This window comes from Astatotilapia calliptera, chromosome 4 (assembly GCF_900246225.1).
Source record: "Astatotilapia calliptera chromosome 4, fAstCal1.2, whole genome shotgun sequence".
NCBI lineage: Eukaryota > Metazoa > Chordata > Actinopteri > Cichliformes > Cichlidae > Astatotilapia > Astatotilapia calliptera.
Genome location: NC_039305.1, coordinates 14,470,683 through 14,485,081, shown reverse-complemented (window position 1 = coordinate 14,485,081; position 14,399 = coordinate 14,470,683). Strand labels below are relative to the sequence as shown.

General features: G+C 41.8%; 1 protein-coding gene across 1 annotated transcript in view; it reads left to right on the top strand.

Moving 5' to 3' along the window:
* Nucleotides 1-14,370, top strand: part of dnaaf5 (dynein axonemal assembly factor 5) — a 31,008-nt gene extending 16,638 nt beyond the window's left edge. The window contains exons 10-13 of the mRNA XM_026164966.1: nt 6,469-6,619; nt 7,916-8,072; nt 8,326-8,517; nt 13,783-14,370. Of these exons, the coding sequence (XP_026020751.1) occupies nt 6,469-6,619; nt 7,916-8,072; nt 8,326-8,517; nt 13,783-13,937 (655 nt within the window). The 3' untranslated portion in view covers nt 13,938-14,370. The remainder of the gene's footprint in view (nt 1-6,468; nt 6,620-7,915; nt 8,073-8,325; nt 8,518-13,782) is intronic.
* Nucleotides 14,371-14,399: the final 29 nt, after the last annotated feature.

The window sequence follows — 14,399 nt, the reverse complement described above, 5'->3', positions numbered from 1 at the left end:
GAAAACAATGAAAAAAAAGTCTAAACGATTCTGCCAGAACCGGGGATTTAAAAGAATCTCTGAATCTGTAAAACATTTCTCTTCAGGCAGGTAATTCCAAAGCCACAAGGTCATAATTTCTGCTCCATAGCTGGGCACCAGGCCCAGACATACTTTAATTTTTTTTTTTTAAATAAAAAAGTCATAAAAATCAATTGTAAAACAAACAGGAAGCCAATGGAGAGAAGCTAGGGTTATGTGATGTTGTCTGCTAAAATCAGTAAGACGCCCAGTCATCCTGAAATTATAAACCACATTCCTCACTCACCATACAGACTGCAGGGGAGTCCCATTTGAGTTCAGATGGTCTCATTGGGAGTATTAGATCAACTAACGCTGATTAATTAATCACTTCACAGCTTGCCTGAAGCAAACGGCGCATGCTGCCTGAATCTCTCGTCGCTAATTTGAATGGTTATTGACTGCTTAAGGAGATATGAGGGGGTCTAGCAGGGATGTCTGACATCCACCCCCCACGCCAACACCACCCCAACAGGGTCCCCTCTGAGCCCTCAGCTGTGCAGCCCTCAGTATGGGCTCGGGGTTGCGTCTGATGGAATGCATTAAACCCGAGATCCTCGCAGCAGCTGCTCCCGTCGATCAGAAAGAAAACCTCAGACGGAGACATCTGTGTCGTGTGTAACTAATCTTAAAGCTGCAGTCAGAAAGTTTGTTTTGTTAATAGGAGGAAGAAACTAGTGCTAATCTTTGTATGGGAACACACTAGAAGTCCCCTTTGGCTCGAGTTGGCAGCGGCAGCAGAAGGCAACATAATGTATTTCAGTGAAAAGTATCACATAAACAGGAGGTCTTCTTGAGCCAGAATATTCTGCCATCTTTGCCAAAAATGTGGAAGTTGGATATTCAGCTTTCGTGAGATTTTTTGTTTTTTTAATCCATAATTTGGCATATCGCACAAAAGAAGTCTGTCTCTTCACTTCCAACGTGGCCACCTGCACTGCTAACTGGTTCACTCATCCCTGAGCTATATCTCCTGTAATCACAAACCCTCAGTATGACGGAAATCATGGTATACCTTCAAAAGGTTTCAGATTCATATAGTGTGAACTTAAATTATCCTATATGGGGCTTTGCCTTCTGCCAAAGTCCTCTCCCCTCATGATTTATGGACTGGTCTTGATGCTTGGCAGATTGCAGGCCACACACGCGCTATATGTCATCAAGAGCACAATGATAGTCATAGAGAAAACCTCTCGTCTTTGTTCTGAAACCAAAATGGCATAATGACAGCGCCGCTATGGAACAAGCTGAAAGGGAAAGTTTGTGTGCGTTCACGTGCCTTTCATCCGCACACGTTCATAACACTTTTGTTTCATGTGGATTTGTGTGTCGTGATTAAAAAGCTGAGTATGAAATCTAAGTAGAAGGTGTTGTGTAAGAAATGAAAGTGTGTGCCTCTGTTCTCCACCGTATGCGGCTGGACAAAATAATCTGAGTTACAAGGAAGACAACGGTGTGCTTTCATGCATGAACGATATGCAATAGATACGTCTTTAGTCTTAATGTCAGGTTTCAAGATATGAAACGGGAGGGAAAAAGAGATGAGCTCTTTCTCTTGTTCCAAATGTGGTTTCTTATCTTTTTTTTGATTGCAGATAAATTAGTAACATGAAAAAAGAATAAACTGAGCTGTGCTTTTATCAGAATTGACCCTGTAATAACACATTATAGAATGAAACAAATGACAGGGTAGTTGAAATGAATATTGCATAATAATATGGCTAAATTCCAAAAACCTTCCAATACACCTTCTACTAGGGCTGTTCGATATAATGATATATATCGATGATGATATAAAAACGTCTATTGTTTCATTTTACGCTATGGTTTGTTTTGTGGTGTCGCAAAATAAACTGTTTACGGCAATATTTTTTCATGGTTTTGATGGTCACTGTAGTGGCTATATTAATTTCTTAAAGTTCTCTCTTTCTCTTATATTTAATATAACCACACTACAGACGGACAAGCGCCTGTTTTTATGCGTTGTGGTTAGCAACAACGGCGGTAACAGCATTGCGTGTCCGCTTATTTATGTTCCGCATAAACCTTTCACAATAAAGTCCTAAGATCCTGTTGAGACTTTCCAAAATAAATGGAATCACGCGAAAGAGCAGATTATTTACGGATGAGAATTTTAAAAAAAAAAGAGCCGCCAGGTGCTAAAAAATAAACCTTAGACTCAAACGTTAGAACAGGCTTTTCCCCGCAGCACGCCGTGTAATAAATACTCACAAAGAAAACGGCCGCCTTTACAACTTATGTCTAAAAATGTATAGTTTCACTCGGAGTTAAAACACTCCGACATGACGCGCAGCTGGAAACGCTTCCCGCAAGTCGAACTGCCCGAGATTCACAGAATTTACAGAAAATGTTACATTTTTGTGATTTTTATATCGTTATTCGGACGATAGAATTCTTTTATCGGGATATGAGATTCTGGTCATATCGCACAGCCCTACCTTCTACCATGACGCCATCATTTGGGCAAAAGTGCTGGGGTACCTTCCTTTTTTTTTTTTTTTTTTTTTTTTTTTTTTTTTGGGGTACCTTCCTACCTCAGCCATGGAAGCCCATGGCATGAAGCTCCCAGTGCAAAGTTTTTGTGCTGATGTTAATGCCGGAGGAGGTTTGCAGTTATTGAGTCAGCAGACAGTTGGTGAATTTTCCACATTCTGCTCCTCAGCACTCAGTGACACCGCTCTGTAGCTTTACATTGTCTGCCACTTTGTGGCCGAGTTCCTGTGGTTCCTAAACACTTCCACATTGCAATGATAGAACTTACATTTAATTGTGGAATATCTCAGCTGCAAGAAAATGTACAAACTAACTTGTTGCTACAGGGGCGTCCAGTTGCATTACCATGCTCAAGTTCAGTGAGCTCTTCCAAACAAGCTATTTTTTTTTGACAAATGGTTGAAAAGGCAGACTGCATGACTACCTTGCTTTTATACACTTGTTGCAGTAGGGCTGAAAACACCAGATTTCAAGATTAAGATGTCCAATCTTGTTGTCCACATTGTGTATGTGCAATGATGATTTTGAAAGACCCAAAATCTATTTGAGGTCTGTGCACTGCATAAGACCAACTACAGAAAAAAGCACAGTCTGAAGATGGCTTTTGGCATCACATGAGATTCAAAATTCACTTCTGTTTAATCCAGTGGTTCTCAGAATGTGGGATGTAGGGTGACTGCAGGTGTGGTCTAGAAAAACAGATTAAAAATAGAGTGAAATCTAGTTAAATTCATATGATTTTATTTAGGGAGAAAACAGTCAGTAGTGTACTTCTGTTAATGTGCCAATTGATATATATTAAAATAATTTCAGTTTCATTTTTCATTATTAATGATTGATTTAAGTTGTTGTGCGATGTGGAGCATGCCAGAAAATGAACCACTTGACCTTTTTTCAACTGCATCTGAAGGCTCTGATCTGATTTAAATAAACCTGTAATTGAGTAACGTGTGGAACCATGGGGGTTTGTAAGAAAGACCAGAGTAGATCAGCTTTCCTTTTGGATCACTTAATGTATGCTGAAATGTTACTGTGGATTTCTTTGTCCAATGATGCCCAGGAGACTTGTTCCCTTCCCCATCTTTGAGACCAATTTTCTGCTGTGCTGTCTTCTGAGTGACACTTACAGTGGGGCAAAAAAGTATTTAGTCAGCCACCGATTGTGCAAGTTCCCCCACTTAAAATGATGACAGAGGTCAGTAATTTGCACCAGAGGTACACTTCAACTGTGAGAGACAGAATGTGAATTCCTTTAATTTTAAATATGTTTATAATGTCTATCCTGTAAAATAGTCAGATGTCTATTCATATTAATGTACAGAATTCACCTGCTTGCTGCTACTACTGCACATTCACCCAGTGTATATACTATATGTATGTGTGTATGTATATATATATATATATATATATATATATATATATATATATATATATATATATATATATATATATATATATATATATATATATATATATATATATATATATATACATACATATATATATATATATATATATATATATATATATATATATATATATATATATATATATATATATATATATATATATATATATATATATATATATATGTTCTTCCTCTACACCCCCCCCCCCCCCCCCCCCCAATTTTTGCACATGTCGAGGAGCGTGTCAGGCTACATTTCACTGTGTGTTATACTTGTATAACTATGCATGTGACAAATAAAGAACCTTGAACCTTGAACCCTTGAAAAAAAAAATCCATGAATTCACATGGTAGGATTTGTAAAGAATTTATTCGTAAATCAGGGTGGAAAATAAGTATTTGGTCAGCTCAAACAAGGAAAATCTCTGGCTCTCACAGACCTGTAACGTCTTCTGTAAGAAGCTTTTCTGTCCCCCACTCGTTACCTGTATGAATGGCACCTGTTTTGAACCCATCATCTGTATAAAAGACACCTGTCCACAGCCTCAAACAGTCAGACTCCAAACTCCACCATGGCCAAGACCAAAGAGCTTTCGAAGGACACCAGGAAAAGTATTGTAGACCTGCACCAGACTGGGAAGAGTGAATCTACAATAGGCAAGCAGCTTGGTGTGAAAAAATCAACTGTGGGAGCAATCATCAGAAAATGGAAGACATACAAGACCACTGATAATCTCCCTCGATCTGGGGCTCCACCCAAGATCTCATCCCGTGGGGTCAAAATGATCATGAGAACGGTGAGCAAAGATCCCAGAACCACACGGGGGGACCTGGTGAATGACCTGCAGAGAGCTGGGACCAAAGTAACAAAGGTCACCATCAGTAACACACTACAACGGCAGGGAATCAAATCCCGCAGTGCCAGACGTGTTCCGCTGCTGAAGCCAGTGCATGTCCAGGCCCGTTTGAAGTTTGCCAGAGAGCACATGGATGATACAGCAGAGGATTGGGAGAATGTCATGTGGTCAGATGAAACCAAAGTAGAACTTTTTGGTATAAACTCAACTCGTCGTGTTTGGAGGAAGAAGAATACTGAGTTGCATCCCAAGAACACCATACCTACTGTGAAGCATGGGGGTGGAAACATCATGCTATGGGGCTGTTTTTCTGCCAAGGGGACAGGACGACTGATCCGTGTTAAGGACAGAATGAATGGGGCCATGTATCGTGAGATTTTGAGCCAAAACCTCCTTCCATCAGTGAGAACTTTGAAGATGAAACGAGGCTGGGTCTTCCAACATGACAATGATCCAAAACACACCGCCCGGGCAACAAAGGAGTGGCTCCGTAAGAAGCATTTGAAAGTCCTGGAGTGGCCTAGCCAGTCTCCAGACCTCAACCCCATAGAAAATCTGTGGCGGGAGTTGAAAGTCCGTGTTGCTCGGCGACAGCCCCAAAACATCACTGCTCTCGAGAAGATCTGCATGGAGGAATGGGCCAAAATACCAGCTACTGTGTGTGCAAACCTGGTAAAGACCTATAGTAAACGTTTGACCTCTGTTATTGCCAACAAAGGTTATGTTACAAAGTATTGAGTTGTATTTTTGTTATTGACCAAATACTTATTTTCCACCCTGATTTACGAATAAATTCTTTACAAATCCTACCATGTGGATTGATGGATTTTTTTTTTTTCACATTCTGTCTCTCACAGTTGAAGTGTACCTCTGGTGCAAATTACTGACCTCTGTCATCATTTTAGGTGGGGGAACTTGCACAATCGGTGGCTGACTAAATACTTTTTTGCCCCACTGTACCTCTGAGAGATTGCTCAAGGACATATAAAGCCATTAGGTATACAGTCAAAATTACCTAGCACTTGCGTGCACGGGTGTGCATGCATACGGATGTGTAAGTACAACACAAAATCTTGCTTCCCTAACCACTTGACATCATCCTTGTAATGTGGGAATATGTCTTTCCATCCTCTGGCATCACTCGTGATGAGCTGTTAAGGTGACTGAGCCCATCCAGCTGCACAATTCTTGCTGTATTTGCGACACACAGTCCCCCTCTACTGGCAGGGAATCGTTGCAACACTTTAACGCATGTGGCATATGACAGGTTAGTGGCATAAGCTGAAGAACTAGTGGCCAGTGCTGGTTTGCAGTTAAGGGCATTGCAGACTGTGGTATGGATGCCAGAGGCAGAGAGAAGTGAAAGGAGGATACCCAGATGTTCTAGTCATTGCGTCAGGCTTTTTCTCCACTGCTGCCTTCCTCCCCCTTCTGCGTTACGACAGCGAGTGTAGGACTGTCCATGATATTGATGGTATAGCTGTAATGCTGCATGTCATGTTACATTTGCACATCATCAGAAATGTTTCGGTGCTGGCCGGTTGCTGTATTGTACTTAAAGCAGATGTTTTCTCTGTACTCCTGCTGACTTATCGTGTCTTTTTCCCCCCTTCCTGTGCGTCATCCCAGGTGTTTCCATGACGATTCAGAGAGGTTTCTGAGTGACATCCTGCTTCCTAACCTGGTGTGGCACGCAGGCCGCATCGCCGCTGCCGTCCGCACCTCTGCCCTCAGCTGTCTGCTGGCAGTGCTGCATGGAGGTGCCATCACACCTGGACAGGTATTTACTGAAGGACATCAGCAAATCCATCACATGTATAGTATGATGCGCACAGTTTTTTCTGTTTCCACCTGTGCAGAGTGACTCATAAGCACTGGAGGCACATACCGGATGTGAGCTCCCTCCAGCACTTTTGATCTCCAATCTGCAGGAAATTTCTTTTTATTGACTCTGTAAAGGAAAAGATGTGGTAGTGCATTCCTGTAATCCATCAGGGCTTGACATTTACTTCAGATTCTCTGTTTTGTCCATTTCACATCAAAATAGACGGTCCCACTCGGCCTTTTAGGAAAATATATTGTCCGCCATCTTTCTCTCCTTGGCTGAAAGAGTTGGCCACGGCAGGTAGCAGGTGTACGCGGGGGCAATCGGGTTCGCATACCTTTGTCCCAGAGGAACAATGCTTCCACTGTTCTGGGCCCTTGTTATATGTAGGAACTGTCACCGGAACATGCCCTTGCACCTGCCTGCCGGAGCATGTGCCGAGTTTACAGTATGTGCGTTCGCACAAGCACCCGCACATCTGGCAGTACTTGCCCTCGCGTGCACAGAGTGACCATTTTAAACTAGCTCAAGCACCTGGTCTTTTCAGACATCTTTAGCTGCAAATATCTGGGGTGGGGCGGTGTGAACGTAGGCGTACGTGTCCATGATTGCAGGAGCGGAAAGCCTCGAAAGAGAAATTTTGGGTTTGAGTTGAACAACACATCCAGTTCGATGCGAGAACAGAAAGTCATGTGTGTTTTCCACAGGCGACTCGACAGCGACTCGTTTAAAAGGACATTGTTTCCTCTCTGCTCCCTGTGAAAACAATTAGCAGCTCCAGTTGCACTTGGCACCGTCAGATTCTCACTGACGTAATGCCGGATCACTTCTCTGCCAAGTTTTCCTCCTCTTTTTGACCCCCCCCCCCTTCCTTGCTCTCTTTTTTTTTTTTAACTTTTTTTTTATTGTTTCGCCTGCATGGTTTCGATAGCAAACAGACTGGGCGACAGAGGTTTTAGCCATCACTTCTTGGAGCCTCACCTTGTTCATCAGTCTGTTTCTCTGCCGGTGTGATTAAAACATCAGTTCCTGCTGGACTCGAGCTCAACGTGATTGTGAACTCATCCAAACCTGTAAATGCTATACTTCAGGTTGATGTTTCGCAATTTAAGCAAATAAAACCTCATGTGGTGCTGACTGACCCCTAAATGAAAATGGCTTTGACATCTTATGTAGAGATAGAATTTCTTTCTTGGTTGGCTTGCATTTTAGAAACGATGTAGTTTGACCCCCTGCCTGTTCTGTACGCAGCTGATCAGTCTGGAGGAGAGGATGCATCCCCTGGTGTTGTCGGCCCTGGAGGAGGACTCTCAGATGAGCCGACTGTTGGCTTGTCGCTGTCTGTGTTCCATACTCAGACTCACAGGAACCAGTTTGCACCACGAGGCTCTCAATAAGATTTACCCGGGTAAGTCACAGTGTGCACTGTCATTTTGTGTGAATGCAGTTCAGGCTCGATTCAAGTCATTTTTATTTATATCGCACCAAAACTGTTGCCTTAAGGTGTTTTAAATTGTAAGGTAAAGAGCCTGGAAGAAGCCAGTATGGGTGAAATATGTTCTTTCTTTCTAGTACATGTCAGTACCTGACATTTTTCATTATAAACCTGATGTAGTCAAAAACATTTATTTATTTATTTATTTATTTATTTATTACCACAGAGCTTCTGAAGCGTCTGGATGATAGCAGCGAGGAGGTGCGCGGTGTGGCCCTGCAGGCTGTGGGGCTGTGGTTTTCCAGCCTGACCAAAGACTACAACCCTGTGCTCTGCGGTGCTCATCTGCAGCTTCTCTTTCAGCAGCTGCTCCTGCACCTGGATGACCCTGACAGTTCAGTGCAGGACCAAGTGCTCGGTAAGACTGGGTGGGGTTTAGAGACGAGGACAGAGTGTTGATAGCAGGACGCAAACATGCCCTCAACCTGCTTTTTAAAACAAATAAAAAATATTTAAATTTGACGTTTTACTGCTAACGAAATGTGCTGTAGCTCCTTCTGGGTCTGCACTCTTAATCCAAACCATAACTCTTGACGTACAATGACAAACTCTCGTACAGCTTGTTTTTTTTCTTGACATCAACAGTCCCTGATGCTGTGAGAATAGTGCAAGACTGTTACTGTATTCATTGGGATACATTAAGCGCACCGTTCTCAAGTTGCGTGTGCGCTGTTTGGTTTCAGATGATGTGCGACGGATCTTACGATCTTGATTATCTGAGAAATATGATGGTGAGTGTGAGGCAGTGGTGAAAGCAGAGTTTAGGTGTGACGCTCTGCAGATCAGCCCCCTGTGTCCAAAACACTCAGACAGGGATGAGAGGAATTTGGGGTGTCTTCTATCAAACGTTAGACTGTGCTACTGGCAGTCGGCCAGTGTACCCTCTGCTCCCTTTTTCCAAAGCTTACCATTATCCCTCTTTTCCACACAGTTTATCACCAGAAGCAGCATGTGCAATTTCCCCTGTCAAAGTATTTTAAGACCATTAAGAGCTGGGCTTTTCTTGGGCTTCAGGGGTTGCAGATAAAGACCTCCCCACCTAAGATGTTCATTTCACAGGTTAAATATGTGAGCTTTAATGTCTGTATATTAACTCCCTCCTACACGCACAGGAGTGTGTGCGTGTTTGTGTGTGTGGTTTGCCTCTCTGCTCAGGATCTCTCTTCTCAACGCTCCCACGAAATGAAAACCACATTCAGACCACTCTGCCCCTCGCCACCTTTTCACATCTGCCCTCACATCCCACTTAATCCCTTCATCTTTTATCTGTCATTCTCTCTTCCTCCTCCTCGTGCCCTCTGTTGTCCACGGCTGTGTTTTATTTACGTATCAGTGGAAAGTCTGAGCACATTTTTTTCCCTCCTGAACTGTCTAACCAAGCCTCTGCTCCTCTGGACTTGCACTCCCTCCCACTCTCATATGGATGTTAGCTGTCATTGCTTCTGACAGGACGCAGGTGAGTGCTGATGCCTTTGCCAGTGATGAGCGAGAGGGAGGCCTCGCTAGGGGACCTCTCTTTCTTTCTCTCTCTCTGGGTTTAAAAAAGAAGCATTTTCATACTCGCCCAATGCCGCCGAAGCCTCAAATACCATGAAGCCTCACACTTAAGAGGACTTTACAAAGACACTGTTTGTTTCTGTGATGGAGACTTACTATATGCACACCCACATTCAGTGTTTTTTCTTTTCTTTTTTTTATTGAGAGCAGTTTCTGTGTTGTATTTATTTTTTTAAGGATCTCCTTGGTGGGTGGAAAAAATAATGGGATTCCTCTTGGCAAGGCTAGGACGTTCGTTTAGCCGCACTTGTGGAGGTGGAGCATTAGGAAGAGCGCTGGCCTGGATCTTGCTCACTTTCTTTAAAACTGAGAGAAAGATGTCCATGGCCTTGATTCTGTTTGTTTCAGTTTAATCATGAAATGAATAATTGAGGATGTGGTTACTGTCTCAACTTATCCAGGACACGAAACAGTTGCGTATCTCACACAATGGCAACAAATCCCATGAAAAGTCCCACATCACTGTTGGGTTTATTCTGCTAGCAGTTAGTACCTGCATAGCCAAAGCCTGTTAAGTCTTTACTCCGTGTCTTAGATCTCTGTGTGATAGATGAGTCACACTGGGTGAAGTGTTCCTACATTTTCCTTGGCCATGAGACTCTGATGCAGCACTCACAACTACCAAAAAAGACTGTTTGAATGAAATTTATAAACAACTGCTGGTCTTTTCAATGTATAAAAAAAGCATCAGCCCTCTTTAACATTATTGGCTGATTTTAGGTCAACATACTGTGACAGACAATAGATTTTTCTTTTAATTGATATTTAAAAGTTTAAATATCTAGTTTAGTTATTTCAGCTGAAACCAGTGACTCTCACACTGGGGTCATCCATCGTTGATGCCAAAAAGTACAGTGATAGTTTTGTTTCATTGTGTGGGTTTTGTTTTTGTTTTTTTCAATTCAAGTATTCATTTACCACATTGGCACAGTATTAGGGATCATTTTCATGCTGAAAAAGGAAGCTGTAGCCAATCACGTTTTCTATACATGATGGGTCAAAATCCGATTGTACAAACGCATAATTCCAGTTTTTCCGATGGTTCACCCAAAGGTCCAGAGGCACCACTCAGGTCCTGTGTCAGGTCTGTGCTGGATATTTTTTAAGACTTATTACATCTGCTTTTGTCCCCCACTTGTCCAGTTTCCTCAAATTTATTAAGGACACAATGCACACCAGTGCCGAAATCTAGGGAGTTTTAGGCTAATAGCGCTTTGTAAAAACACCTTGTTGATGCAAAAATGCTTTTTGGCAAACTGCATTATCGTTGGTATTTTTCATGTATTCAACTAAAGAAATGGTAACAAATTATCTGTTTTGCAGCAGGCTGCCAGTAAAAAAATTCCCTTAAGATACAATTTTAAAATTGTGTGTTATTTATAGACACAACACTGGCTCCTTGGAAGCAAAATTTGAAGAAATGAGGGGTGGCGCAGGACTTTTGCACATTGCTGTTATAAATGGAAAAAATGAGGGACATTTACACAAACAAAATAAACATATTCCACCTTCACCCATGTTATCTTTTCAATCCAGATTTATTTTCTGATACAATTGTGTAAAATTGTGTCACGTGTGTCTGAAGCATTTAGGCTGAAAGGGTTTGGAATACCAATGGTTTGAATGGTACCTAAATGATGTTACAGTTTTTGGAAATTTCTCAAATTTCCAAGAGGCTCCAAAGTGTTTTAGAAGTGCTGAAATAAATGACACAAGAGCATTAGAACGTATTCTTTTCAGCAGATGTGCCTCAAGCAGTTTAAGTATATGGTTGTGAGTCGGGCTCTTCAAACTGTGCTCAGAGACTCTTTGTGGAATACACGACCTCGCGTCTCGCTGAGTGATCTATATCTGACAGCACCCATAACCAGCCCATATCCTGGTGGAAGCATTCCTCCCTCTCATGCATGGCTCTGTTTGAAGCTTTCTTTTTCCCACCCTCTGTTTTTCCCTCTATCTCTCTCTACTTCTTCCTTTAATAGCTGATCCCATTCTTACGCTTCTTGTATTTCAAACGCATATCTGCGAATTGTCTTGATGTCTGCAGCATGTCCTGACAGAATGATGGACAACACTCCCATCCCTCCTTCTGTCACTGCTGGCACGGGCGTAACTTGCTTCTCACAAGCCATCATTGTTCTCTTTTAATTCAAAGTCCCGCCTCTCCCCACCACATCCATCCCAACTGAGTACAGGACACACAAAAGCTAAGAATCCCCTCAATCCCCTTGAAGAACAAAGGTGGGTATCAAATGATTAGCTTACATGCAATAACTCATCCAGAGTGATATTCTGTCACCACTGAAACAGCGCTTTTGCATTGTTGTTTGTGGAGTGTTTACCCACTGGGACAGCAATAGAAGTAATTCAATATACCTGGAAAATCAGCACAGCGTGTGGGAGCAATGGAGGAGAGGATTTTAACAGTGACTTATCGCCTCCTGGTGGATTTTTTTTTCTTTCTTTAAGGATCTGCACACTTGGCGTCTATAATATAGTTGATCGCTGCCACCTGCTGGTGTGCTCAGTCCTTTAAGCGAATAAGAATGTTCAAAAAAGCTGTCATGGAGGTCTGTATTATCTCCAAAAGGGTCATTTGATTTACAGTCAGCAAAAAACACACAATCAACAAGCAAAATGCAATAAATAGCGTGCTATTCACAAGACTAATGGCAAACTTCTCTGAGAAAGGGTGGCTAGAGTCATCCAGGATAGGCTGGGCCTGTCCTTACCTTGTACAGGTTATGAAGATGATTCAGGGTCACACCTGCAATTTTGCTACACTGTTGCTGTTTTTTGGGGGGGGGGGGGGGTTAGGTTTAGTGAGCGTTCTAGCTGATAAAAGAGAACATGAGAACAAATTCAATAAAACTCATAAAAGTGCTGTTGACGTGGAAACCACAGAGCTTGTAGTTAAAGTGCATGCGTGGTTAGGTTGTTCTACAGACGGCATCCACCTGGAGCTCAAAGGTCAACTTACAGCCTTTGCTTGCCTATAAAATAAGGAAAGGCTGTAAAGCTATAAAAACAGTGCCTCGCCCACCTTTATTAGCTAAAATATTATTATTATTATTATTGTTGTTGTTGTTGTTGTTGTTGTTGTTGTTGTTGTTAAATTAAGGGGACTATGGAAAACGAGATCTAGAAGACCATGAAAATTTTCAGATTAAAACTGCGCATCAGTGCGTGCTAGTTTAGCTCACTGGTTGAAAATCCCTATGGCTGTACAGCATCCAGGGTTCGAATCCAACCTGCAGTCCGTTGCTAAGTATCTTCTCCGACTCTTTCTTGTCAACTCTTTACTGCAAAAACTTGAAGTGCAAAAACAAAACGGGAAAAAAAACCTGCACATCATCAATCTGTTACCTTGTTTGACAGAAATCTGTGCATTTCTTTCTTTTTTATGACTATTTACTGAACAAAAATGTGCATTATGATTTTGTAAACTGCCTAAGCATAAAAGGTTTTTTAAAAATAGCTTATTATAAGTTGAATGGGGGAAAGAGATTTTGCTTTGGGTCTGGCTAAAATGTTTTGGGGTGGGAATGTCAGAATTTCTTACTGGCAGGAAAAATGCTGGAAGGAAACCCTTAGCTGCAATTTGTGTGAGATGTGCAGCATCTTGATGAGCCAGAGTGCTTTTAAAAACACATCCAGCCAGTAGTTAAAACTTTAAACTGAGTTATTTTTATGTTCACAGATAAATATGAGGCAGCACTTTAAGAGAAGTACAGTGTGCCAGTTGTTAAGTATGATGATGGTGCAAATATTATAAGTGGCTTTGAGCTTGTTAAAACTGTCACCCCTCACTGAGTGACAGCATCAGCTCGCTGTTGTTATTTAGTGTAGAGTGGAATTGAAGATCATGGGAGATGTTTATTTTTGGGCCCAAATTTTTAAGTATTTGATGTTCAGCTCAAATCCAGAACGCTGACTTTAATGTGTGCTATCTTTCTGAATTTGTTTCTCTCTCTCTCTCTCTGTCTGTGTGTGTGTGTGTGTGTGTGTGTGTGTGTGTGTGTGTGTGTGTGTGTGTGTGTGTGTGTGTGTGTGTGCGCGCGCGCAGAAATCCTGAAGAAAGGCAGCTCGGTGCACCCTGCACTTCTGAAGAAGGAGGTGGAGGCTGTCTGGGACAAACAGCGAAGTCCTGTCTACTGCGATCAGCTGCTCCAGCACATCAGCTCACTGCCCACAGAGTCCACAGCAAGCTGCACGGAGTGACGCTGCACACGGAGAAACGGACAGATGTTTGTGCCTTAACTGTGAAAAAAGTGTTCACTTTCTGTTCTTTGAAGTCTATTTAATTGTTTTTGTTTGTTTTTTAGCAAGAGTAGAAAACATTTCCAAGACCTGTTCATTACCTCACCATTGTTCTAAAGTACTATGAGTTTTATGACTAAATTTTCTTTAAAAAAAAAAAAAGAAAAGATTTTTTAATAATTTCTTTTTATTCGTGTACAGTCTCCTTAATTTGCTGTGTTCTGCATTCATTCCTCGGCTGCACTCCTTTGGCTCTAATGTTTGATTTTAAGAAAAATGTTTTCAAAATGGTGTATGTTTGGTTGTTTGTGCATATCCTGTTTGTACTAAACCGGTCAGAGGAGCTGGTCATGTGATTTTTGCCTTCAAAATAAAAGCACAAGCTTTTCTTATATTTGTCCAAACCGACTTGATTGGATGTTT